At 44.4% G+C, this 27,729-nt stretch overlaps 1 protein-coding gene across 1 annotated transcript; it reads right to left on the bottom strand.

The window, feature by feature from the left end:
* Positions 1-491: 491 nt before the first annotated feature.
* LOC135819464 (sushi, von Willebrand factor type A, EGF and pentraxin domain-containing protein 1-like) lies at positions 492-25,048 on the bottom strand. The gene is made up of 12 exons (XM_065332679.1): positions 24,915-25,048; positions 21,685-21,832; positions 20,760-21,047; positions 17,119-17,304; positions 7,514-7,669; positions 7,143-7,298; positions 6,286-6,456; positions 5,358-5,531; positions 4,754-4,921; positions 3,585-3,752; positions 2,564-2,743; positions 492-1,370 (listed from the first exon to the last, which is right to left on the bottom strand). Exons 2-12 carry the CDS (start codon positions 21,764-21,766, stop codon positions 1,018-1,020), a joined length of 2,082 nt encoding a protein of 693 aa, XP_065188751.1. The 5' UTR covers positions 21,767-21,832; positions 24,915-25,048; the 3' UTR covers positions 492-1,017.
* Positions 25,049-27,729: the final 2,681 nt, after the last annotated feature.

Genomic DNA, 27,729 nt, shown 5'->3' with positions numbered 1-27,729 from the left:
GGATGATGGGGGACATGTCCTCAGTGCTAGACGAGGTGTTCTACTATCTGCCGGTGTATAGTGTTTGCTAATTGAGGACGTAGCTCGCAGTTTTATCAGCGCTTGTAATTTGGCTATTTTAAAGACGATCATTTGTGGCGTCAAGGGATGATTGCCCTCGTCTTCTGGGATGCTGGCGTGGCTAAGTGGTGCTGCCCCAAGAACTCTTCTAAGGTGAGGTAATGTTGGCTTGATGGAGTTTTGTTCGTACCTTGTTCTTGTACTCTGTGCCGTAGCTCGTTTGTAGACCCATAAATCGTGCCAATATTGGGCCAATATTGAGGGGTATGCCAATTTCATGGTTCCCTTCAAAAGATTTTGTGCGGGCTTTGGAATGTCAATCTACACCCCAAAGCAAACCTACCTGCAAAATTTGAGCGAAATCTGAGAGATCGACTTGCACATATGTTCTGGTTTTCTCAGACATGCTCTCTTGACTGCTTTTTGGCCTTATGACTTGTAGTATGTGCATCTGGCGATATCTGCGTAAGAGCAGAATGCACCTGGGCGGAAAAATGATATCAAGTACCAGCCAGAGTGGAAACACATACGGGAATGGGAAATTGAAAATTTAAAGGGTTAGAGTGCTTACCAGAATGCAGGAAACTTGAACCATGTATTGTACCGAGGTTTAGGGAGAGAAAGTCATTAGCAGTGAAGATATTGAAGGATGTGCGTGGAGTAAAAACTTCAAAGACGTTTTGAATGCATGGGCAAACGCCGAAAGCGTAACAGTTATAATACATGAGTAATCGCATTGGTAAAAACCTAACCAAGACAGTAAGCAAAGGCGGTCATGGACATTCAGGACATCACAGAACGCTTCAGTTTCTTCCTTTATCTTGATAATTCTACCGTAAGAGCATTAAACAAAAGTACTTCATTGTCCTGGTCGGTGTATTATTAAAGAAAGGGAATTCGACAGCTATAAGCAGATCGAATGGCAACGATGTCGGATGGGGGAATTAAGCCTATTTGTTAGAGCTCGGAATCACCAAGTTGTTCGTAGATAACGTCTTGTGGCATTTGGTTTCCATTCACTGCTTCGTATGCGACGTTTTCGTTCGGCACCTCCGCTATTCCATATGCGTCGTTTGTGTTCAAGACTTGAACTGTTCCGTACATCTCGGTGGCGCTTAGCGCAGTTGCACGGGGCTGTTTATTCCGTTTACCGGTATTGTGATCTGTTAGGATGTCTTGCTGTGGTCGACGAAGCCTTTTCAAGATTACTGACATCAGAATTGATAAAATCACACCTGCTAGAAATCCGACGGTACCACTTAAAGCTGCTGTTTCGGTGGTGTTAGAATCGGCCCTTGAGATCATGATCTCTAATAATATGAAGCAGAAAACAGGAGCACAGATTTCATCAGTATAGTTTCCCTCGAACCCCTCTTGCCCTTTCCAACATTCCTACGCGTCATGTCTATCTTGTGCGAATCACCACCCCCCCCCCCCCCCCCTCATCTCCCCCAACTCCGACAGAACGGGCACCCCATTCAACCACCAAGCACATGAGGTACACGAGTGTGGCTAATGTGGTTTTCAGAAAAATTGGGCCAGCTAGTGAAAGGGGCACAGAATGTAACTATTATAAGTAAGGCGTACGTACAAGTCCCCAGGGTGCGTGCACATTTGAATTTGAAAATCTCCAACCCTACATTGCACCTCTGAGAAAACCAGAAATGCGAATCCTGGTGTTAGACCTTGAGGTGGCGCTTGCCACTTGGCGTAGAAAATTGGCTTACATGCAATTTCATGGAAATATGGGAATCGGTTTATTACAATTATGATCATAATTATGTTGTCAACATTCCTTTCCCCAGCGCGGGCGGGCGAAGTCAACAATGTTGTGAATAGCCAATGGTCTTCAGCGCTTGTTATCTACTTCCATGAACTACTGGAGTTCGCGAGGTGTTTGTCACGCTGGGTATGGTCTCCCAGGAGTGTCACGGTAAGTAAGTAATCCCAGTGGTGTTTAGGCTCGGCGAGAGCTTTATCATGCAGCGTTCTCGTAGCACATTTTCATTAGCCTACCCAAGCTCACCTAATGAGGGGTGAAGTTCCCTAAACACTGTGTATTGAGCTGGGAGTTGTGTTTTTTTGCAAGGTTGCCGAGTGTTAGGTTCGATGAACTTCGCCAGTGCTCTGGTTGGCTCTCGTGAGTGAATCAAGTCAGATTCAAGTCAGTAGAAAATTTGCGAGCACCTATGTATGGAGCGACTTACATTTTTCTAACTATCGTCATAGTCGCAGCAACCTCTTCTTCAAATATCCCAAATTGTAACTCAAAATATCACAACTAGGTTCGGGAGCTTGAACATTCAATGAAGAAAAGCAGCCACTCTTTCTAAGGCCAGAACAGGAAGCAAGCACCTTTGCTACTTGCAGCATCTCAAGTTTTTTTAACCTAAATTAAGGCACATTGTGTCTATTCCTGCTCCCTCCTTACGGGTATTCTTAATTCATTACATCTTCCGTTTCAGCCAATGGGCTACCGTGGAAAACCCATCATAGAATTTACCTTTGCACGTTTGACCTGTGGACGCCCAAGATCCATTCTTGTCGCACATGACGGTTCTGTTTCCTTGGAGCTCGTACTTGGGATCACATACCATCATTGCAAAAGTACCAAACTTTGCTTCAGTGTGCCCAACAATCACTAATCCATTGTTGAATGTCGGTAGAAAATCGCAAACCACAGCTGAAAGAAGATAGAAAATTAGTGTTATAGGAGTACGTACGACAAATATAGCAATGGATTCGGATGTAGAGCCAAGGATTTATATATGGCTAACAGCTTTAGCACATCATTTTATTGACCTTCGCATCTTTTAAGCCTCACAAGTTGTGGAATGTTGCTTTGCTTTCTTGAATCGTGGTTTGACCGTATTGTCCAATGGTCTTGCCAGTATCGTCATCGGCCTGCATGGACATCCGCCAACGTCCTTCACAGCTGAGACTTTCAGCTCGTGCTTATGTTGGTTGCGCTCACCTTCCCCTCCTTATGTTATTTCTGTAACTTAGAACCTTCCAAGTTGGAAGGTTGTTGGAGTGCGCATCCAAGATGTACTAGAGCTGTAAGCCAGTTAGTTGTAGAACGTCAGTACCGTCGGTCAGTGTCGTGCAATGTTATCGCATGAGCTCATTATTTGGTAACTGGTGATGTTAGTGGACAGTATAGCGTTACTTGAAGTTCCTTGGTCCTTTATCTTTTCTATATATAAATATAGGCCCCGGAAATGAGTGTACATTCGTGGAAATAGGAGTCTGCATTTTGTTCTCCTTTCTTTGCAACTGGGGTTAGTCAAGTGCGAATTCAAGTCGGCAGGAAAACCGCGAGCTCCTATGTGACGATGTTCCACTGATGATAGTCCAGAGAAAACGTTCTGGAATTGTATCGTTTTAATTGTTTTGTACATGGTTATGAGTGCACAATTGATATTTTTCATTGCCTTTTTACGAGTGTTGTCTCCTCGTCGATTATGAGGATTTAAATAAACGGTTGAATTATTTTATAAAGAAAACACATAATGTACACTAACGTTCGCAACGTGGAAGAGTTGTCCACAAGTCTGGAGCGCTGCATGCTATAGTTGCGTTGCCTTCCAAATTGTAGCCACCTTCGCAGCCAACATAGTGCACTTCACCTGTTGTAGCTTGTAATCCCGATATGTTGCTGTTCGGAATGTTAGGAGCAGTGCACGAATCACCTGCAGTGTAATAGAAAAAGTCACGGTTCGCATGAGACTGGGCTGAAACCGAGTTTTCCGCATCTTTATCAACGCCACCAACCACCAAGGCCCAAGGTGAATGTGTAGCTCCTACAAAGGAGGCAAGTGAGGACACCAAACCCACCAAAGTGGTCAAAGACCGAAAATCTCACTCACAGCATATATGTACATTCCTCCTTTGTGGCAGGACACGAGTATAGTAGAATAGATTAGGCAGAATCAGAAGGAAGAATTGCCAGAGCATGCCAAAGAGAAACCCTTATTGCATAAAACCGTAGCTTGTTCATTGATGACACCTTTAACTGGTTGAATACTTCCATTGTCAATGACAGGTGTCTAAGAATTGCAAACGAGTTCTATAAAACAGTTAAGAGTAGAGCCCACAATCTCTCGTAAACCTGATGACGGCAATTTGCCGAAACGTTGTGAAGTGTAAAGACATATTTTTTATAAAAGAAAAAGGACCAAGGAACTACTAGTTAGGCTAAAATGTCCCTTAACACCACCAATTACTAAACAATCAGCTCGTGCGATAACATTGCACGACAGCTTTTAACTTCAAACTTATAGTTATGGTTCGTTTTCATTTCTAGAAATTTACCCTTGACTCTTCATCCGAGTCCATTCTTCTAAATTATTAGATTATTATGACTCTCTTAATATTGACTCCCCATTGATTTTGGACATACTGGGATTTTACTCCTTTCACAACGAGAACCTGTACGCTTAAAACAGCTGATTGCCTGACAACTCTTTTTTTTTTAAATATCCAGAACAACTTGCATTTAGACTCATAATACTGGTGTGAAGGATATAGGAGGACTGTCGGCTTAATAAGCGAATGTAGGGGAGAACTTTGAATAAGTGAAGAACTGGCGGAAAGCCGCCGTCACGTCTCTTACAAGGATAGGTGACGAGAACACAGAAACAACACAATAATGTATTCTGGTTATCAAAGGAAATAGATAAAGGGCACTTACGTGTACAATGTGGAAAAGGTGTCCACAAGTCTGGAGCGCTGCACGCGATTGTAGCGCTGCCTTCCAATTTGTAGCCATCTTCGCAGCCAACATAATGCAATTGACCTGTTGTAGCTTGTATCCCTGATATGTTGCTGTTCGGAATGTTAGGAGCAGCGCATGAATCACCTTTAGTGTAGTAGGTTTATGCAGATAGAGAAAGAAGGATTGTGTTACAGTTATGACTTGATTTATTTCAGTATGTGTGTGTGTTTGTGTGTGTGTGTGTGTGTTTGTGTGTGTGTGTGTGTGTGTGTGTGTGTGTGTGTGTGTGTTGGTGTTCGTGTGTGTGCTTGGGAATGGGGAAGTAGCTGAACAAAACTACAACACCTGCAGTCGCTCCTGCAACCTGATAATATTACGGAGGATACCTTGATTACCGGCAATTATTCTTCGGGAAATCAGTCTCCTTTTACAACTTTCCCTCAAACTTATGAAATCGGCAATAGAATCGTTCTCGTGCTATGGTTTAGGCTTGTGCGTGTACGAAGACGAATGTCAGCAAGTATGTCTGTACACATCCTCGCGTGTGTTCTTCGTTGGATTTATTTCACGTTGAGCCTACCTTTGCATGTTGAGTTACTCTTCCACGTGCCGGACACCCCGCAGGTGGCTATACCAGAACCAGCCAAAGAGAAACCCGTATTGCATAAAACCCTAGCTTGTTCGTTGATGACACCTTCAGCTGGTTGAAGATGTCCATTCTCAATGACAAGTGTCGAAGAATTGCAAACGAGTTCTATAAAGAATGAAGAAAAAACAATTCAATGTGACAAGAAAATGATCTGGATGTAGTCTTTTGCTATTTTCTTGTTTGAAATGAGCACAAGTTTAATTCTGGTCTTGGCATTTTAGAAAAATTCTCCGTTTAAATAGTTTGAATGAAAACTCTTTCAGAAAGTGGTAGACATCACGCACCTGCATGGTGAAATTTAATAAAGGGGTTTGTCAACTGACAACCGCTCTATTTAGTTGCAATTTACTCTTGGCACATGCGCTGGATAAAATTATTTTATTAGTGATGTCGAAAAATGAATGAAAACTATTGGTCATTTGTAAGATAGCTATTCGACGGGATCGCGGAGAACTGCAACATTCATGTCATGGAATTGTGTGGCAGCATTGAAGGTTTTATTGTCAGATAGCTATTAACTTGTGGGGGTGGTATTGTTCGAATGCTTCAATTACTAGCACTATATACTAAACAGAAGCAAACACCAAGCAGTAAAGGTAGTTGAAAGGAAAGGTGAGAAATATATTAGCTAACTCGGTTTGGTGTAAGTGCCATTCCAGCATACACCACTTACTACTTGAAACACATCCCCAGTCTTTCTATTATGGTCTTGCACCAACTAGCGATGAACTTACAACTTTACGATAGTAAAAACAGTGGGTCCAGTGTTTTTAAAGGCATTATGCCTCGTTTTGATTTCCAGTATTAATAAAGTATACAACAACAACAAAAATGTACGTTGCTCACAGTTAGAACTCACTCTTACACGAAACAATCCTTTTTGATATCGTTGTGGAAACACAAGTGTAGTTGGCTGAAGTGTGAAGTCGATAACCGGCATTGCAGAAAAGCTCTCGAACTGCCAACCCGTCACTCCCTTCTTTTATGTACCCATTATCGAGAGTAGAAGCAGCACACTTCCCGGAATATGCTGAAGGCACACACAGACAAGATCGTGAAAATTGATAGTGTGCACAATAATTTATAGGGAAAAAAGTGTAAATGGTGAGGTACTAGTCTACAAGTAAACTACTGGCTAGTTTTAAGCAGTTTAAAATTCAAAACTAAATTTAACGTTTTCAAGGAATTATCAGTGGCCTGCAGTCGGATGGCAAATATCTTATAACGTAGGGAAACGCCAAAAGACAGGGTAAAACATAATTTGAACAAGACCACCACCTGTAAAAGAAAGCCTACAAACAACTTTCTTTTTTCCATTTCATCTCCTTGTGATCGGGTTTTCGGGCAGTGCATTGTACTGTTGATCAACCAAAGTACTCTGCTGGCACCTGAAATCCGACCGCTGAGCTGTGCGCTCACAACGCAAAGACCGAACATGGGATCATAAAACTACGAAATGGAGACCGTTAGAATGTGCTCAGCGGTCGGATTTCAGTTGCCTGCAGTGTCAATACAATAAAAACCAGTCACTCACGTAGGCTGCTATGATTCAGTTCCTCCCGTCGGTTGGCTGGTATAGCGGCTTGCTGCCCGCACACTACTGGATTCAAAGTGTCCTCTGAGTTGCTGCAATTAGGCATGGGCGCGAGTATGTGTGTTACTATTATGTGTACATGTGTATAGAGTCGAAGTGAACTTATCGTTTTCAGAACTCACCTGTGCAGTTCGGAAGTTGGGTTGTGTTCGTGTCGCTTGAACAATAGACCATGTCTGGTCCAACCCGGGCAAAACCATCAAAGCAAACCGGTTGGAACATTGGCGGCGCTCCCATCATTTGGCCATTTAGGATTCCTGGTGCTTGGCAATTTAGCGCTGGGAGAAGAAAATAATGATAATTGTTTATGTAGGGCACTCAGTAGGTGTTAGCTTGACTTTTGAAAACGTAGTGAAAGGTTGTGATGTAAATATTACCAGTTGTAGAAGAGAGAAGGCCTTGATAGGATGGGATTCAGGTCATACCGAGACAATATTCCATAATATAATTGAAATGCAAAATAGAAACTAGGCTTATCGTTTTCAGAACTCACCTGTGCAGTTCGGAAGTTGGGTTGTGTTCGTGTCGCTTGAACAATAGACGATGTCTGGTCCAACGCGGGTAAAACCATCAAAGCAAACCGGTTGGAACATTGGCGGCACTCCCATCATTTGACCATTTGGGATTCCTGGTGCTTGGCAATTTAGCGCTGGGAGAAGACAATAATGATAATTGTTTATGTAAATAATCTACGTTGAGATAAAAGTTTAATAATAGCTATGAAAAGTATGAATGCCGCAGAAATCACCACGCAACATGACAATTTGTTCAAGGTTTGGTTTTGTGTGTTTCCAAAATCGATTTTCACGTTCCGATCATCAGTGGAAATACGGAACTAAAAAGATCAAGGGAAAAACAAAGGTTAAAAATCCAAAGAAGTGTGACACATGACGGGTGTTTGTCCTTCCTAGATGTGCGTGTGGAGAAGTCAAACGATGAAATTGTAACGTCAATATACAAGAAACCAACATTTACCGGACAATATAATTATCGTGTTTGACTCGTATTGTTCGTACCTGTATAAGGTCAACCTGGTGAAGAATCTGGTGGATAAAGCGCGGCGAATCTGGTCCCCCTCTCGACTCAATGATGAGCTAGGTTTTCTGAAATCGGTGTTTCTCAAAAATGGTTACCCGGAGGAACTGCTAAACAAGCTACTAAAATCAGCATCAAAACCAAAGGTCGTCATCATAGGTCCAAGTCGTTGCCCAGTCTACCTTTCCTTACCTTGGAAAGGAGAGGCATCACAGACATTGTGCCGCACAATCAAAACGCTAGTTACACAAACATACTTTGCGGCGCACTTCATCCCTGTGTTCACTACGATACGTGCGTTCACGGTGGAGAAGGATGTCCTACCATCCCACCTATTGAGCCACTTGGTCTACCGATTTGAGTGCCGGAATTGTGATAGCCCGTACGTTGGTAGGACCCTTCAACACCTGAGCGCACGTATCAAGCAGCATGTACCACTTCACATGCTGCCGGACGCAGCAAAAGCGAACCGCCCGAAGCGGGGAAGACCACGAAAGAACCCGCTCCCTCTACCACCGACACAACCAGAGCAAGTCGAAAACACGGTGCAGAGGAAGAGTGGTGGATCACTAAGCCAACCGAATGTGCCTTCTCCACCGTTGCCCTTGCCGCCACCGGAGCCACCACCAGTGCCGTTGGTGGCTGGGGTTGGGGAGGAGTCGGCAACAACGACAGTACCGCCAATCACAGAAATTGATCCCATTTCTTTGACACAGTATCCGGCTGTGCGGACACCGCAGCACCCTCCGGCGCTTGATCCGTGGGTCCAGAGACCACGGAGGTCGACCGCCAAATATTCAACCGAAATATATGCTAGGAATGGCCAAGGCCCACGCGGAGCATCGAAGGAGACCGGAAGCCGGGGGCAAAACGGAACACAATCTCGGGACGTAGATGAGGTAAGGACAATGGCACGGGACAGACGTAGGAAGGAGAACATGGATGGTATCAGACGACTGACTGGTGGTGAATATGAGTTGGGTGATGATGCGGCGGATGACGAGAATACAGATGACGACGAGGCGGATGACGGCGGGGATACAGATGACGAAGAGGCGGGTGATGACGAGGCGGCGGATGAAGACGAGGTGGATGACGATGAGACGGCTGGTGGTGATGGTGATAAAACGGACGAGGAGGAGTCAGGAGGCAGGGAAGGTGATGGAGCTGATGAGGGTGAAATTCGTAAGAAGTCAGCTGTGTACTTGCATTTGTTATCTCGTCCCGATTGTTTGAGTGCGTATGATGATTCCCACTTCTCTGTACTGTGTCGTGCCCGTTATGTCCAGCAGTTGAAGGTCCTTGAAGCTGTTTGTATTCGCACGCATAAGCCCGATTTGTGTGAGCAAAAAGAACATGTTTTAGCACTTAGGTTATTTTCGTGAGTTTGCACCCCGTGTTCATGAGTTGTTTCTGCACTGTTCATGCCCGTTTGTCACACTTACTCTTTATTTTAGTTCTCACTTTTTTGTAATACTTACCTCAAGTTACCCGTCATGTGTCACCGTGACTTCTTTGGATTTTTAACCTTTTTTTACCCTTGATCTCTTTAGTTCCGTATTTCCACTGATGATCGGAACGTGAAAATCGATTTTGGAAACACACAACACCAAACCTTGAACAAAGTGTCATGTTGCGTGGTGATGTCTGCGGCAATCATACTTTTCATAGCTTTAATTGTTTATGTAGGGCACTCAGTAGGTGTTAGCTTGACTTTTGAAAACGTAGTGAAAGGTTGTGAAGTAAATATTACCAGTTATAGAAGAGAGAAGGCCTTGATAGGATGGGATTCAGGTCATACCGAGACAATACTCCATAATATAATTGAAATGCAAAATAGAAATTAGGCGTTTTGTACAAAAGAGAAAGGACCCAGGAACAACAAGTTACGATATACTGTCACCTAACACCACCAGTTACTAAACAAACCGTTCATGCGATTACATTGCATCGAGAGTGCGCACGTCGGGGGCCGCGCCGTAGCGTGTGTTATGTCGAGGTTTCTGTTATGTACTTCGAAGTAGGATTATGTTGTGTAGAACAAAATTAGTATAGGAGTGATGCCGTTTCGGCGCAGGATTTGATGTTTTACTTACTAGCGAGGTTTATGTACAAGTGAGAGTTGTTATATCGAGAGCAGACCTGTAGTAGTATGTCGATGGTACTGACATTCTACAGCTAGCTGGCAAACGATGTGCTAGAGCTGTTAGCCAGTTAGTTGCAGAACGTCAGTACCGTCAGTCAGTGTCGTGCAGTGTTTATCGGATGTGCTGATTGTTTAGTAACTTGTGGTGTTAGTGGACAGTATAGCGTAACTTTTAGTTCCTTGGTCCTTTCTCTTTGGTATAAATCAATCCTTGGCTCCCAATCCAAGTCCATTACTGCACTCCTGATGAGCCTTCTTTATCAATACGGCGAAACGATCATCGTGTGAAACTGCTGCTTGTTACAGCTGCTTAATGTCCATCTAAAGTGTCAAATTTTTTAAGTGTCAAAGTAGAAGTACAGTGCTGATTTATTCCCGTAGCTTACATAACAAGTTGTTATGTATTCCCGTAGCTATGCAGAAGACGTTATTTCAGTAACGTCTGGCGCTAGCCAGGGTCCACACAGCTTTAATTCCCGTAGCTATGCAGAAGACGTTATTTCAGTAACGTCTGGCGCTAGCCAGGGTCCACACAGCTTTAATACCTGTCCCGTACATGTCCCGTGCCTGTCCTGTACCTGTCTCGTACCTTTCCCGTACCTATCCCGTACCGTACCGTACAATCAAAGACGGGTGGCCACAATGCATAATTCAAATAGGGCTTTCAAATACAAGATCATAACGTGAAGCAACTTGGAAGAATTAGTATGTATGCGAAGTGTATCGGGGGATGCATGCAGGGCGATAATGCGGGTTCGAATCCCAGGTTATGTCTAAAAACAAAGAGTAGACATTTATAAGAATTTACAACATTCCTATGCTTTTTTTGTCTAGGTCATCAAGGCAAAAAAGCATAGCGTAGGACCCTGAGCTTCCGAGCTCTCTCGTTTGGCGTTTGTTTGTTTGTGTGTTTGTGTGTTTGTGTCACGCCTGGCGTTATCCCGTATCTGTCCCGTACCGTACCGTGCCATCAAATACAGCTGGCCACATACAGCTGGCCGCACTATTCAAATAGGGCTTTCAAACGCAAGATCATAACGTAAAGCAACTTGGAAGAATGAGTATGAATGCGAAGTGTATGGGGGAATGCATGTAGGGCGATAGTGCGGGTTCGAATTCCAGGTATTGCCTGAAAAAAGTAGGAAAATTGAAAAAATTATAACATCCCTAATCTTTTTTTGCCGTCATCAAGGCGGTTGATGGTGTCGTATTACCCTTGACCGTACCTGTCCCGTACCTGTCCCGTACCTGTCCCGTACCTGTCCCGTACCCATCCCGTACCGTACCGTTCAATCAAAGACGGCGGGCCACAATGCATATTCAAATTGGGCTTTCAAAATACAAGATCATAACGTGAAGCAACTTGGAAGAGTTAGTATGTATGCGAAGTGTATCGGGGGATGCATGCAGGGCGATAATGCGGGTTCGAATCCCAGGTTATGTCTAAAAACAAAGAGTAGAAATTTATAAGAATTTACAACATCCCTATGCTTTTTTTGTCTAGGTCATCAAGGCAAAAAAGCATAGCGTAGGGCCCTGAGCTTCCAAACTCTCTCGTTGAGGCGTTCGGTTTTTCATGATTCTTGTTCGCATAGCTTCCCTTTTGTTGATCTTCGCATCTTTTGAGCCACACAACTTGTGTGGAATATTGCTTTGCGTTCATGAATCATGGTTTGACCATATTGTCCAATGGTCTTGCCATTATCGTGATCGACATACTACTACAGGTCTGCTCTCGATATAACAACTCTCACTTGTACATAAACCTCGGTATTAAGTAAAAAATCAAATCCTGCGCCGAAACGGCATCACTCCTGTACCTAATCCTACATAACATAAACCTCGACATAACACACGCTACGGCACGGTCCCCGACGTGCGCACTCTCGATACAACGTAAATTCACTTGCACGTTACGATCAAGTGGTACTTGTAGCTAGGCAGTTTAGGCCAGTTTAGTGAAAACCTCCGCATAACGCACCCTATGGTGCGGTCCCCGACGTGCGCACTCTCGATGCAATGTAGAATCATGTGCGCGATACGATCAAGCGTAGCTAGCCAGTTTAGTCCAATAGATGACTTGCACAAAGATTGTCTGGGTTCGAGACGGGGCATGCAAGTGGACCTTCTGACTCTGACTTCACCACCTTTTGAGTTCGTGACTTTCGAACTATGTTAGTGTCGCTTTTTGCCTGATGAACACTGAGCTAGTTTTTTTGGCTAGAGAGTAGAGTTGTTTTGATTCGACTTGTATCGTCATGCCGAAGCGCTGCTGCGCTCCTGAATGAACTAGCAGACGAGAGATAGAACTGAGGCTCCCGTTCCATACGTTCCTTTCCGAGCCGGCCGGGCGGGAGGCAGAAAACTGAGGGAATATTATTTTAGCAACATTGGTGTAGGCTGCAACAAGCACGTCGTGGTCCTGAAGTGTGACTGCTTAAGTTTTTCCCGCAGTGGAAGCGAAGTCAAGCACAACGAAAGTTTGTGGACGTCTGAGAAAGAACTCGATTTCCTTTCAATCTGCTGCACTAGCTCCAGATCAACCCTCTCCTGAGGACAGACTGCGGAGAGGCCAGGAACCTGCCGAGTGACGAGTGGAAGCCTAAACCACGAAAATGAAGGGTGGAAGGACTGAGTATGAGAGCCAGATGGCCTTTAGTAGTACTTCAAGTAGTATCTGAGTTGAAGGAGAGAACAAGTGTGCTGGAGAAACGCTGCGAAGTCCTCAGGCCTGATGTGTACTAGCTACTGTTGAAGTCTCACTTGTTCCGATATGAACATGTCATCAGCCCTTGCTCTGAGCAGCTGTATCTAGACTGGGATCTAGGACAGAGACATAGCATTGTAAACCTTACTGAAGCCATATGTATCCGATGCCTGGCTCTAGTGAGAAAGCAGTTTGGCGCAGGCTCGCAAACTATGATGAATCAGTGAGTGTTGGAAAGTTACATTATACCTCTTCATGATTAGCTGGTAATGACGACGATGCGGCTCCGGTTGGGTCTCATGGGAAAGTTACTTGCATACCTGTTTAGTTGCAACGAGGCAACGGTACCCCATGTACTGAAGACATGATTGAACTACATTTCATCTCCTCCTGGGAGAATGTGGAACAAATAATGCCAGAGTGTGTCTGATACACATCACAGTCTGCTGAGTATGTTCATTATTGTGGACGTAACATAACTGCGCTGTGAGGTACCTTCTGCGTTGGATCTGCAGTTGAGCCACTACTCTTCTTACAAATTCAATACAACGGTGAAAGGATTTGTTGGAGCATCATCAAACAGTGCATTCGCCTTCATCATACACTGGCTCCGTTGCCTACAGTAATTCACATCTTGACGGGCGCGCTGGGACGATACGGAAGGAGCGGCGGGAACCATTGGAGTGCTCATGATGCTGGTTAGCGGAGACGGATGTGATTGTCAGGAACGGGAACGCAACCGCACTACTGTACAGACCAGGAAGCGATGGAAGAGTTGAATCTGTTCAGCCTTGCATGCCGTGTACAGGGACACAAGCGTAAAAATGGCTACATTTCGAATGTGAACTGGCGACGGCATTGTGTGGCGACGACCACAACTGCAACTGTTCAAATTTCAGCATTTCGAACATTATGCTTCCCACCGAATGGCTCACATGACGGAGTTGGACATTACCAGGCTAGGATTATCATTTGCTGTATTTATGGATAGTCCTTGAGTTTTCAGATGAAGTGCTTTATCTTTTACCTGTCGTTCCTTTAGTGTGGCACAATGTCCATGGCTGCTTTCTTGTCTTCATAACAGACTGGTATAATCAGCATGATTCTGCTTTATTAGAGAAGAAATACAAGTAAACATTCCTTTCGGAAAGGAAGCCCAGAAACGTCAACCCCCATGGGCTGTGCTTTATGACTCTCGTCCATCGACGTTAACCGTCGCAATAACTGCTGCATGTATGTTGTGCTGTGCAAACCGTACATGATTTTAACAGCTCACCCACGCCTTCCCAACAGGCTCCTATATCCCATACCGATAGCGTTACATTGAATATGAACTAGGCTAGCACAGTTATTCTTCGTTCTTTTGATGGCGGCGGGTAGCATGGAACTTGACGTGTTCTTGGGATCCTCGTGCAACACTTGCTGTTCCCGGATGCCATATTATTGGGTGCATCGAGGTTGCTTCTATGCTCACTGTTCTTTAGTAAGACAATTTTTTTATAACTGTTTCACCGAAAAATATGGCAAGAGTATTTTGGGTTGGTTTGGACGCCTGGCTTCTCTTCACATAATAAACAGGCATGTACTTCCACTAACCCTACAAGTGCACATGACTCATGAGCTTCTGAAGACAGTGACGGTACTGATCATGTACATGTACATCATGTACATCATGTACACACACTTGAGAGGGACGAAAAGCGTTTCTTCTGTAACTCTGAGTTTCACGGTTTTAACCGATCATCAGACAGCAACTTGACTACAATTTTCAGAAGATAAGATTGATATAGGCTGCAAGCTTGGATCATAGCGCGAATGGATGATCCGGGCTGATGGTGTAATTGTAAAAAATGCGTGAGTTGGTTGATGGGGTGCAAAAATAGGCGCAAAAAAAGAATACACTTTAGGCCTAGGCTCATGCGACCACATGTTCTTCTGAGGGAGGCAAGAAGAAGGACAATTCGGTAATTATGAGCAGCACATCACCTGCGACTGCGAGTGGTGAGAAGGTTATGTGACGGCTGATGGTGAGAATTTTGAGAGGTAGTACTTATTTTCATGCCTGCACTTGCTAACTAGCTCCGATCTTTTGTTGATGTTGACACGCTTGTCCGCCTGAAGGATCTCCAGCTTCTCTCTTAGGCACAGAGGACAGCGCTTGGTTATGTTACTGTAACCTGGAGTCTGGGCGATAGCTGACCAACCAAGACTGTACTCGCTGTTTTGACGCTTCAGGTTCCAGACACACTTTGATAGTTCTGTGCTCTTCTCATGTCTCTCATGTCTGAATGATGTCAGATGGTTGTCGTATCTCTTCTTGAATTCTGGCTCCGTAAGGCCGATATACTCCTTCTGTCTGTCCTCTCCGGTTATTTGGACGGTTGCCTTGTACACAATAGAGCTGATTTGGCAGTTGCCGTCCATCGGACACTGCGCTTTGTCTCTGCAGTTGCATCGTCTTTCCTTGGGCTGTCCATCGTTGTTTCCACTTTTCCGTTTAACGGAGTTGTTGTGTGACTTGACCATTGCAGACATATTCGGCATACAACTATAGCTTACTTTAACTGTATTCCGGTTGAAGATCTTGTGTAGTCTGGATCCGGCGGGGAAGTGTATTTCGATTAGTCGCAAGAATATTTGTCCGATGTTTGTGGCCAATGTCTTGCTGAATGGCGGGTTGTACCAGATGATATTCCGCCGCCTGTTTTTCTTTTTCTTGCTTGAATCCTTGTCTCTCTCTTCCAAGTACTCTAGTCCATCGGCATAGCCACTGTTCCTAAGCGCGCTGTTGTATAGCGGTGCGGCTTCTCTGAACGCATCTTGGTTTGATGAAATATCGGTTAGCCGCCTACTAATAGCTTTCGGTATTTGCTTGATGATTGTTGGCGGACGGTTCTATTGGCTGTGGACATAGACCGGTGTATCGTTCGGTTTTCTATACGGACGATATGTTCCGTCTGCTAGGTCCAGCGTCACGTCCAGAAAATTCACAACCTTCATACCGGTGTCGTTGGTTAGTCGTAGTCCGAGGTTGTTGAATATCTTGCAGACTGTCTTCCTCATTCGATCTGCTTCGCTGCCTGTCACGTCTCGTAGCACTGCTAGGCCGTCATCGCGGTACAGTCCGTATTTTTGCACCCCATCAACCAACTCACGCATTTTTACAATTACACCATCAGCCCGGATCATCCATTCGCGCTATGATCCAAGCTTGCAGCCTATATCAATCTTATCTTCTGAAAATTTTAGTCAAGTTGCTGTCTGATGATCGGTTAAAACCGTGAAACTCAGAGTTACAGAAGAAACGCTTTTCGTCCCTCTCAAGTGTGTGTACTAGGCTCTGCACCTTGGTGTATTGAGCACTCTCACGAGCAATCACAACTCCCTCCGAGTTTACATCATGTACATGTACATGTACATGTACATGTACATGTACATGCAGTGCACCGTTCATTCATGCTGACAAAAAAAGTACACTACAGACGGTGTATACTGTAGCCTTGTGTAGGGTGCCCGCAGTGTAGCCTGGGTGCACAGGGTGCACTTGCCCCGTCTCACTCGCGGCTCGGATCTTTGTGCAAGTCATCTATTTTGCATGTATTCTGCGACATTGATGGTATCTGATGTCGATGGTGGTACATTGTGTATATGTTTGCACGGTTAAACCCGCCTTGTAATGCCCTTCATTTTGAGGTACATCTTGTATTTTACATACGGGTTTCTACATAACATAACTCTCGATATAACATAATTTTTGCGTGGTCCCAGAGATTACGTTATATGGAGAGTAGACCTGTACTTCGAAGTACTTATCTAATGTTCTTGTTTTGTTGTTGTTGTTTACTTTACTTCGCAGATTCTAACGCGCAAGTTGCCCAATTAAACAAAAAGCGTTTTCATGTGCATAATAATTAACATTGCGTTTTGGATGATTGATGATTAGGTAATTACATCACCTTTCTCACACGAATCGAATACAGGGCACAGCGGCTGTTCCAACACTTACAGTACGATTTCACATACGATGATCAAAATGTGTCCTCAAGCGCAGCATTTTTTCGACTGACTGGAGTGCATTCTACTAGAACTGGACGCCAATGCAGTAGTGGTCTGGTGGTAGGCGTTGTGTAATCATTATACTGGTACAGGCATGAGATAGTGCAGAACAACCAACCTTCTCACATACGAATTGAAAGATTGTACATCGTACCTTGGCAATTTCCTTTGGCTTTATCCCAATTGCCTAGTGTGTTACAGACAGCGTAGCTTGCACCAGTATTCCTGTAGCCCACATTACAGTCATACAGGGCTTGAGAGGGAAAGATGACGCCAGATGGATATGTTACTAGTCCGTTACTCAGTGTCAAGTTCTTCAGACATTGATTGCCGCCGATTCCTGAAAAAATAACACGAGTAACTATTTTTAACAGGCGGCGAGGTGACAACAATTTTTAAGATGGCAATGAACAGAATCAGGCAGTCAATCAGCTGAAGGGACATGTTACAAAGGTTTTATTGATATGGAAAGTGGTGATGGACAAGGAAATAACTGTGACGGAAATGTAATGTGATAACCGCAATCAGTAGTACAAGCTCAATCGACATTTGCGTACACTGTATTCATGCAATGAAAATCTGTGGAGACAATGTGCAATAAAACGATGAAAATATGAAGAAATGGTGTAGAGAAAATAAGGATTCAAACAAGTTTTCATGGACCACTCATCAGGAATCGTCGTTGTACTGAAGGACCCTGAAAACAAAACTGAACTAATATAGAAAATCTGAGTTCGAGAAGTAACACTAAGAACAACAGCAGTGAAATTTTAAAGTGTGAATTGTAACAGTGAAAGCGAGAGCAATATCGAATGCGCGTGCTAACAATAAACTTGCAACAGAAAAATGAACAAACAAGAAAAAGAAAGAAGGAAGGACAAAGTGATAACAAAGAACAGCAGTACATAACACCTAGAACATTAACGGCCAAACTTGGCCGCACCAACCACGACACGTTACTTAAACAATTTCAACCCAATTATACTATCTTCCTCTCCACACAAATTATTGAAAAGGTATTGAAAGGCAAACAAACTGCTAGGGCTCCTTTGATTGGTTCTGCTCGTTGTCCCAACTACTGTAAATATACAAAATTTCGGCGCTGCAAAATTTCGGCACTTCACGATTTTTGACATTTCGGCGGCGATTTATTTTCGGCGTGAGGCAGAGGGCATGGTATAGTGCGACAGATGCTGTGAAAAATTTCATCGGCGTTTTAATTTAGGCGGTTTGGGTCGGTGCCGACTATAGCCGAAATTAAAAAGCTGCCGAAAATTTGTATATTTACAGTATTTATGTCGGCCTTGGAAAGGGCAGGAGTCGACTAAAGTTTGTAGTGCAGTCAAATCTGCTGTTCGTCGAACATACTATGCATTACACTTTGTGCCAGTCTTTACGACGATGCGTTCGTTTACGGTGCGGAAGGATGTCCTACCAGCCCATCACCTTAGTCATCTTATTTTCAACTGTGAATGCCGACAATGCGCTAGTCGGTATATTGGTGGGACTGTTCATCACCTGAACGCACGCATCAAACAACAAACATCACATCACATACTTCCACCTTGCGCATAACAACAAAGACCGAAGCGAGGGCGACCTAGAAAACAACCGTTACCTACACAACTTGCGGATCCTGGCGCACAGACTGTGCATGATCAGCCGTCACTGGTGGTGGTGATGGAGGAGGGTGGGCGTGGTGGCTCATCGGGCCGGCTTGTGTCGCCGCCTTTGCTCCTGCCGTGGATGGTTCCTTCGTCAGTGCCCCCGGCGGCTTTGGCTGAGGCGGTGCCGCTTGCGGTCCCGGTCCCACGGCCTACTCCTGATCCTCCGCCGCCGGCTCTTGCGGCGGTGGAGCTTGCCAGTGACAGACCGCGAGCAACACCGGCAGGGGCATTAACACTACAATTGCCAACCCAAAAAGACCCACCTTGCGTATCGGCAGCTCCAACACCATCACCAAAAATGCAATCTACAGCAACCACAACTAATCCACCATCCAAGCCCACTATTGAAAGACCAAGACCATCAACAGCCAACTACAACAGAAACTACGCACTCAACGCACAAGGGCGCAAGGAGGGACGTGACAGCAGAGTAATGGCCAAGTCCCGTTCAATGGAACAATTGAGGCTGGATAACAGAGAGAGCGCAGAGGAAGCGGATGATGGAACGGACGGTGAAGGGAGCAATGAGCGGGAGAGCGACGATGGTAGTGATCGTGAGAGTGCCGGTGAGAATGTTAGTGTTGTGCGTAGGTTTCGTGGCAGCAAGTTTTCAGCGCACAATCATCTGCTAGCAATTCCTGATTGTTGCAATTCGTATTCCGACTCTATTTTCACTGTATTGTGCCGTGGTCGTCATGGCTATGGATTACAATTAAAAGTTTTGGAAGCCATCTATCAGCGTCTGTATAAGCTTAATTTCTGTGTACAGAAAGATAGTAAAATTGGTTTGAAATTGTTCAAGTGACGTGTCGCGCTTGGTGCGGCCAAGCTTGGCCGTTGATATTCTAGTTGTAGTGTACTGCTGTTATTTGGAATCACTTTGTCCTTCCTTCTTTCTCTGTCTTATTTGTTAATATAATTATTCAGTTGGAAGTTTATTGTTAGCACGCGAATTCGTTATTGCACTCGCTTTCACTGTTAAAATTTAAACTTGTAAAGTTCACTGCTGTTGTTCTAAGTGTTATTTCTATAACTTAGATTTTCGATAATAGTTCATTTTTGTTTTCAGTGTCCCTTAGTACAACGACGACTCCTGAGGAGTGTTGTACGAAAACTTCTTTGAATCCTTGTTTTCTCTACACCATTTCTTCATTTTTTCATCGTTTTTTTCACATTGTCTCCACAGCTTTTCATTGCATGAATAAAGTGTACACGTATGTCAATTCAGCTTGCATTATTGATCATTGATCACAGATTATTGATTATTGATCATTCCTCCATTATCATCATTATCATCCTCTACTGATGAGCTCCGACAGGGAGTGAAACAGCTGTCTAGAGGCGTGGAGCAATATTATCTCTCAACGGAAGTGTCCTTGCTGGTGTCTGTATGGTTCGGCTGAAGAGCGCGTGGTTGTGATGAGTTGGGAATGCGATGAAAAATATAAACATTAATCGATCTAGCTTTCGCACACGGCTCATCAGGAAGCATCGTTGTACTAATTTACAAATTGAAAAATAATACCACTATAAAGGATCAATAATGACGTCATAACACCTAAACAATGTCAAAAAAATATCACAAGGTATTCTTGAACGATACCATGTGCGTCAAAGGTAACAATCGAACACTCCAAGTGGATATAATTCAAGTACAAAACAACACTTATGACACAATTCTGGCCGAACACGGCCAGATAGAGTTACCTTTTTTGTCCATCACAACCGTACATTTCAATAAAACCTTCGTTACATTTCGCTTTTCTGTTCATTGCAATCTTAACATGTAACTTAACTATAATTATCCTACCTTAGTTTCAGGACTTGTTTGCACATTGCATAGCAGGTTATATCGAGAATGTGGGATTGGGGGGGAGGGCGGGGGGGGGGGGGTGGAATGATACTGATATAATAGTTTTAAAGGCACATACGCGTGGGTTGTGGGGTGCCACGGTGTGCAAATATGATTCTATTTCATGTCGTTCCTGGCCGATGCAAGCTCATTATGGAACTGTTTAACGATTTGATGAAAACATATATTCCCTGTAATCCTTTCGGACTTGATGACGCTGAGAGTAACTTAAAAAGGCAGAAGATCTAGCAATTAAAACAAACACTATGGCCGTACTTGCGTCATGACGAGATGATTGGCAGATAACTATGGCCGAAGGCGAACACAGTGAAGAGTTCGGAGTGCATCCCGTGGAACTGTATGCTCCAACATTGGTCTGAAGTCTGCTGTTGATGTGGCTCAAATACATTGAAACACACAGTTCCTTTCCAGCTGTACTAACAATCGGATGGCTGTTCCCTGTAGTTGTGCATCTATTGCTAGCTGCTGCCATGCTGGTCACACGCGGCCAGTCCTGTGAGCTGATCAAGTATTCCCCAGCGCTGGTGTTACAGTTGAAATACACTGCAGAAGCACAATAATAAAGGAATGTTTTAATGGAGTCGATTGTGCACGTATGAAAAAGACAGCAGGTAGAAATGAATGGCCAAACCACAAATCAGGGGCATGCGAGTTGATTCATGGACTCAACACCATTAAAGGCAATAGCAATAACGACATTGATCATGGCGAAAATTACGAAGAATGCAACACCAAAGATGATGACGACGACTAGAACAACACAAATTACATGCACATGAAAACCAAGGGAAGCACCACAAGCCGACGGACTGGTTTTGATGACGGCATTGGATTGGCAAGGGATTAGAACAAGCGTCGACTGCAAAGTCGACATTAACCAATACAACACAACCTTTTACCGCCAAACAGTGCTGCATTGATGTACAGAAAAGCCACTGGAAATCAAAAAGCATGTTTTCATTGAAAAACTCAGATGGTGAGCCAATTTAATTACGGTAGAACAGTTAGTCATAACACATAATATCTCGTCCTTCTTCTGCTTACATTGAGATGATATACCTTTGTCTTCAGGTTCTCAAGAGAAAGCTACGAGTAATAGATACTTTAGATTCATGAACCCTGCATACAAAACTACGTGTACATGTATCAGACAAGAAATAGTTGAGGCATCGTTGCTTACGTGCATATTTCAAGGCCTGCAGTTCTGTGATGAGAATAGTCAGTCCGACGAAAACCTTGATTGCAAGCAGCCTCAATGCCATACTGCTCGGGATCACAATTCTGGCAAGCTGTAACCGTAACAGTGCTTCTTTGGCTAGGCTTGCAATCTTCAAACAAAACAAGTTATAGGAAACACGGTACATAGTCAGAAATTGCATGTACATGTACGTATAAACCAAGGGTAAGAATCTCTGACGCACTCCACTTAATTTCAGCATGTTGAGGAAGCATTTTGTTGGGCTTTGCTTTCTACAAGTTTTACCAAGACCAGCCACCGTCTTTGTTCAGCTCTGCATAAACGAAACAGCTCAGTGTGAAAGAAATCCTTCTTTTCCTTAGCTGCAGATTTTTCTTCTTGTTGCACTCTGTACGTTGACAAACCGCTCTAATTTTCATAGAGAATTGTACAGCATGTCCTCTGCACATATGCCCATAAGCTTGTGTCAAAAGTTCATTTGAGTTTAAAGTGGGAAACGACAGACGATGATTATCTGTACGTGTTGGCCGACAGTTCTTTCTTTGGTGAACTACCTTCAATAACTAAACCGGGATACACTATCACGTCTGCGTTGCCATTAGCGGTACAAAAGTCTTATTTATATCGCGCGAGTAGTATTCCATGCACTATGCACAGCGCCAAAAGTAAACTAATTACACATGACCTCACATCGCTGGGAAATCTAACATACCACACGTAGTCCAAACCCGTACTCTAGCTTGCATCACGTGGGCGTGTATGTATGTGTGAAGTGAAGCAAATCGCTCATCGACGGTTGCAGGAGTTGCGCTTCGCTCAACTTCCCCTTATGTGACCCTTGACAAACTACAGATCGTATTTCTCTCCTCTCACCGCATCGCAAGAGTGATATTGTGAGTAAGTAAAAAAAAAAGTAAATTATCGTATCCGTTCCCGAAGGGAACTCACGACGGCCGCTAACACCCGATAATATTGTGAGTGGTGATTCAATAAAAGCAGCACACGATTCAATCCTATGTACTGTGTAGTGGAGTAGCTGCACCATTTGTTCCTAGTTCCGGTCACATCAATAATATGTCCCATGCTTCATGGGCAAGTGGTAACAACAGGCTAAACGTAATCCCCTACCGGCACACAGATAAGTAAGGAGTGATACGCATCGCACATCGCGTTTGGCCAACGTTGAACTTGGCTCCTGTGACCTGTGAAAAGGCTGCAACAAACAGCTGATCACATTGAGCGTCGCAAATCGTGTCGCGGGAGCGATGTTGTGCATTGCACTTCAGTGATAGCATTGGCATCACAATGATCAATCCTATGTACTGTGCGGCAGAGCAGCTAGAACGTTTTTCACTAGTTCCGGTCACATCAATATTTCCCATGCTCCGTGGGCATCTACTAACAACAGGTTGTACGCAATCCCCAACCCCTGCAAAGCACTCACTGTTTCGCAAATCATCTCTTGTAAACACTAAAAGTCACTGATCGCCATCAGACGAAAGCGATCGAAAGGAAAGGATCAGTGCTGGGATGTTGAATATTCCATGCTTACAAACCCGTGTCAGTCGACAAACTGTATCAGCATGGTGTCGAACATTCTCTGCGTATGCTACTCATGAGAAAGGCGCAGAAGGATGTGTATGCTTGTGTCGACTAGTTTGAAGTCTGGAAGACACAGACTGAGATTACCAGAAATAGCGCTGATCGTGACCAGATGTTACTCTACTGAAGCAACAATACCCACACTGGTTTGCATATAATACGGGCTAGTGCGGCGGATGGTTAACAGTAAGACCGTTACGTACATGGATATCAAGTCCAGTACTGGTTTCAGCGTCGGCTCCTGACCAAGCGAGTGTGGCTAAAGGATATCGATGTGTTTTACGTGCCGATTAAGCACCTACGGATAAGTCTGACTAGGGGGAATTGATTATTTTCCCCAAACAGACGTAGGATCTGCCACCCTGTTATGCCAGGAATGGAGTTGGCCTGACACAAGCAAAGCTTTGTCAGCTGTGTGTGTTCTTCAACGCAATTATAGAGAGGGTGGTGACACGAGCATGTAAACGTTATTTTCTTTTGTGTTGCTGCAATATTCTTGGAGGGAACCATACTGAACTCACTACGCAACATATACTCACTTCATGTGAAATCCGCGAATGATTTGAAATTGCAACCATAGCTAAGACAATGAATGCGTTAAAGGCCATAGCCGCATGCTTTCAGGAATAGTACAGAATTTGTCCTTAATAGATGGGTTCTGCATACTGGCACCAAGTACAGCTTGGAAACACTGGGCATAGCCTGAGATATCCACCTGCCCCGGTTCATTGATGTTGTGAACCTTTGTTTTATAAAAGCACCTTTCTAGCTACTAGCAGATATGATTAGCTTAGATTCCAGCCCTTTCAAACAGCTCATGCCTTTCCAATACCACATATTGAACAGTTGTTTCTTGTTGATCGTGAACTGAGTCGGTACTTTGAATACCTCGAAGCACATGTGCGAATGTATCTTTGTTTGGATAGAAGTAGTCCGATAAAATCGACAAAGTAAGAAAGTCAGGATCACGTTTCATTGTCCAAGAGGTCGCGGATGATATTGCTTAAGGCACGAGCGTTGGAATCTGGTAACTTCGATCAATGCAGTACATGTACTATAAAATACTTTCGTTTTTTGTGTATAATAATAATAATTCGCGGGATTCGCGTTGGCATCGCTTGAATGTTCAGAAACACACAAACTAGCCTTCGCTTCCGCAGGCCACCACTATGCCTATGCCTTGCACACCTGAGTGGCGAATGCAGACCTCACAAGTGAGTCAGGGGAGAGAAGGTGAGTCCCTCAACCAATCGGGCGTGTTACGGCCCATAACCCTGTTAACTGCATCCTTGTTACCCTCACTCCGAGCTGCGAGTACCCAGTTGACCGTGGGTGTCGGCGCAGTTCACCACGCATAAAAAGTCTTCACTCACGTAAAAAGTCTTTACACGCTCCCTGCTACCAGCGCAGTTTTGTGTATCTGCAGGGCAAACAGTTCCAAGCTGACCACATATATTGCGTGGAAGGACCGCAACAAAGCCCCGCAATCACATACAAAAACGATGGCATTTTGCAGGAAAAGACACGAATATCTGTCCTGCTTTGAATTAGACTTGACCTGCAATACACTGCGTGAAAGATGAAACAGATGAATCCCAAAATGCACTCACCTCAATACCGGGCAATGTGAAAAGCCTTTCCAACTCCAGACGCTGAAAAACGATACTGTACTATCTACATAAAAACTATAAGTCAGGACAAGGTGATCAAGTCTCTCAAAATTGTGCCTGTAAGTGTACTTTTCCCCAAGGATGAAAACTGAAATGGTGTCTCTGATAACTCCAAGGGCAGTCTTATATGCCAAAATTCTTAAGTATGTCGTCATGGAGGTATCCTATCCCTTGTGCCTGCTCTTTAACATGTCATATCGTACAGGAGTATTTCCGTCCGTCTGGAAATCTGCTGTTATCGTCCCGATCTATAAGAAAGGCCAACGCTCTCAGGCTGGCAACTACAGACCAATCTCTCTCCTTCCCGCTGTGTCCAAGGTCTGTGAACGTATTTTCTTTGAGTCTCTGTACTGCCACGTCACGCCAGCGCTTTCACCATCTCAATCCGGTTTCTGCCGTGGAGACTCCACAACTTTCCAACTAACACGTCTAGTACAAGACATCTACACCCAGCGGAACCTCAGGCGGCATGTTGGCATCGTGTTCTTTGACCTAGCGAAAGCTTTCGACACCGTCTGGCATCGTGGTCTGCTTGCAAAGCTAGAGTCCGTCTTCTTGGTACATGGTCCAGCCCTGCAATGGCTCTCATCCTATCTTTCCTGCCGCCACCAGACTGTCAGAGTATCTACCTCCCTATCAGACCCATTACTAGTCGTGTCTGGGGTACCCCAGGGGTCCATACTTGGGCCGCTCCTATTTCTACTGTACGTTAATGACTTGCCAGCCCTTGTACCAAATGTAAGTCTTTTTGCTGACGACACTGCTCTGATGTGCTCCGACAGCTCGGCAGACAACCTCACGGCCTCCATGCAGTCCGGGGTCAACGCTACAGTAACATGGATGGAAACCTGGAAACTGAAGCCTAACCTCGCCAAAACCGAGGCCATGTTCTTCTCTCCCTCGCCCCCCACTCAACTTCTGTACTTTCCTGGTCTAAATAGTACACCTATTAAAGTTGTTAACGAGCACAAGCACCTGGGCGTTATTCTCGACCGCCAACTCTCCTGGTCTCCACAAGTCCAGTCTGTGTGCAAGCGTGCGAGTGCGTCCTTAGGTATGCTACAACCCCACTGCCAACACTTGAATGATAACTGCAGAAAATTGTTCTTTAAGTCGTTCATTTTGCCTATATTTGACTATTGCGATATAGCTTGGTGCGGGTTGTCTCAGACTTTACTCCACAGACTGGAGGTCCATCAACGCTTGCTTCTGAAAATTCTGTTTCGAAAAGACCAAACATTTGCCTCCCTTTGTCTTTATAAACTTGCTTCCACGCACCCTCTTCTTGCCCGACATCAGCAGCATCTTTGTATCCTTGTGCAAAAAATCTTCCTAGCCCAAGTCCCGAAACATATTGCCAAGTACAACTGGTTTGTTACCACTAGACCAACACGCAATGCCTTATCACTGCCCCGAGCTAGTTCCTCTCTTTTTTTGAAATCCCCTTTCTTCTCAGCATACTCCCTTTGGTCTAACCTGCCTACTAGCATTAAGACATGCCAGGATATCAGGAAATTCACAGTCCAGCTTTCCACACTGTCTCATCCGAAGTGATCCCATGTATTATTAATGTGCCTCCCTTTCTTTTCTCTCCCTATCTCCTTTCCCTCTCTGACAGCATCCTTCTTTTTTTCCCTTTTAGCTTGCCGTGGTTGGCTATCACCTGACCTCTCATGTTTATTGGCAGTCTTCGGACGGGCCAGGAGATGTTGAATAAATAAATAAATAAATCACCAGCCGTTCATGTGCGAGTGGAGACCATTTGTGCGATGGGTGGCCGACTATCGGAAGTAGGGTTCGCAGCTCGTTGATGCCAGCAGGTCATCTTCCCACATATAAGTATTGCGCCATACCTAGCCAAGTGGAACATAAGGTTCTCGACCGACACGCAGGTTGGTCAAGAAACGTGACACTTCTGCGCCGTGAAGATATTCAAATTTGTTCCGCACACTGCGATTAGCACCAACCCGTCAGCATCGCACGTTTGAAAAGGTAACGCCATGATCATGCATCGACAAGAAAAATCACCAGGATTGAATCGACCTAATGCATAATTTTTCCAAGAGGCGTAACGTTTCCTCAACGTGTAGATCAGAACCACTAAGGAGCCAGAGGTCCAGAGGGCACACCTTTGTCTGCAGTTTGCTAAGGAGTGGTGGCCCAGTAATCGGAAAATGAACTACTGCTAAACGCTCTTCCTTTTGAGGCTTTTAGGGTTGTTGCAACCAGTCCCATGTAAGTATTGATATTTCACGGTATTGTAAGTTCACATATTAACCTGTTCAAGGTGTTGGAACTTGAAAGGGGAATAAAATTGTTGTTCACCAACTGGCATCAGGCACCATCACTGTAGCCCAGCGATGTCTGAGCCACTAACCTATGGTTTAGCCTTCACACAAGCATCACAGGATCTTAGCATATTTACTTCAACTGTCAGTTGTCTAAGATTCTCAGGTGGAGTATGGTGCTCTCTGGAAAGAGACAGTACAACAATTTTAATACAGCAATAGGCCTTGGCGGATAATGCCGGCAGAAAAATTGGCAGTATTCTGTACTTTTTCTGGTACGTTTCATGCATGTTTGGTATGTGGATAAAGAAATGGAGCAGAATTCGAGAAATTGCCCGCCATATTATGGTTTGTATGGTTCTGCCAATTTCACTGCTTTTCGAGCAGAATCTGCCAACTTTTTCCAGCAGAATCTGCCAAGGGCTATACAGCAATGTTGCAACCAAGACCTTCCTTGCCGTTACTCA

Source organism: Sycon ciliatum, chromosome 6 (genome assembly GCF_964019385.1).
Source record: "Sycon ciliatum chromosome 6, ocSycCili1.1, whole genome shotgun sequence".
NCBI lineage: Eukaryota > Metazoa > Porifera > Calcarea > Leucosolenida > Sycettidae > Sycon > Sycon ciliatum.
This window is presented reverse-complemented; position numbering and strand designations above follow the sequence as displayed.

Excerpts from the sequence above, each read along its gene's own strand:
- LOC135819464 (XM_065332679.1), bottom strand. The coding sequence starts at position 21,766 with ATGGCATTGAGGCTGCTTGCAATCAAGGTTTTCGTCGGACTGACTATT. Across the intron at positions 21,048-21,684 it reads GCAGGCCTTGAAATATGCAC|TGTATTTCAACTGTAACACC; the intron begins GTAAGCAACGAT and ends GTGCTTCTGCAG. Across the intron at positions 7,670-17,118 it reads AGCCAAAGGAAATTGCCAAG|CGCTAAATTGCCAAGCACCA; the intron begins GTACGATGTACA and ends GTCTTCTCCCAG.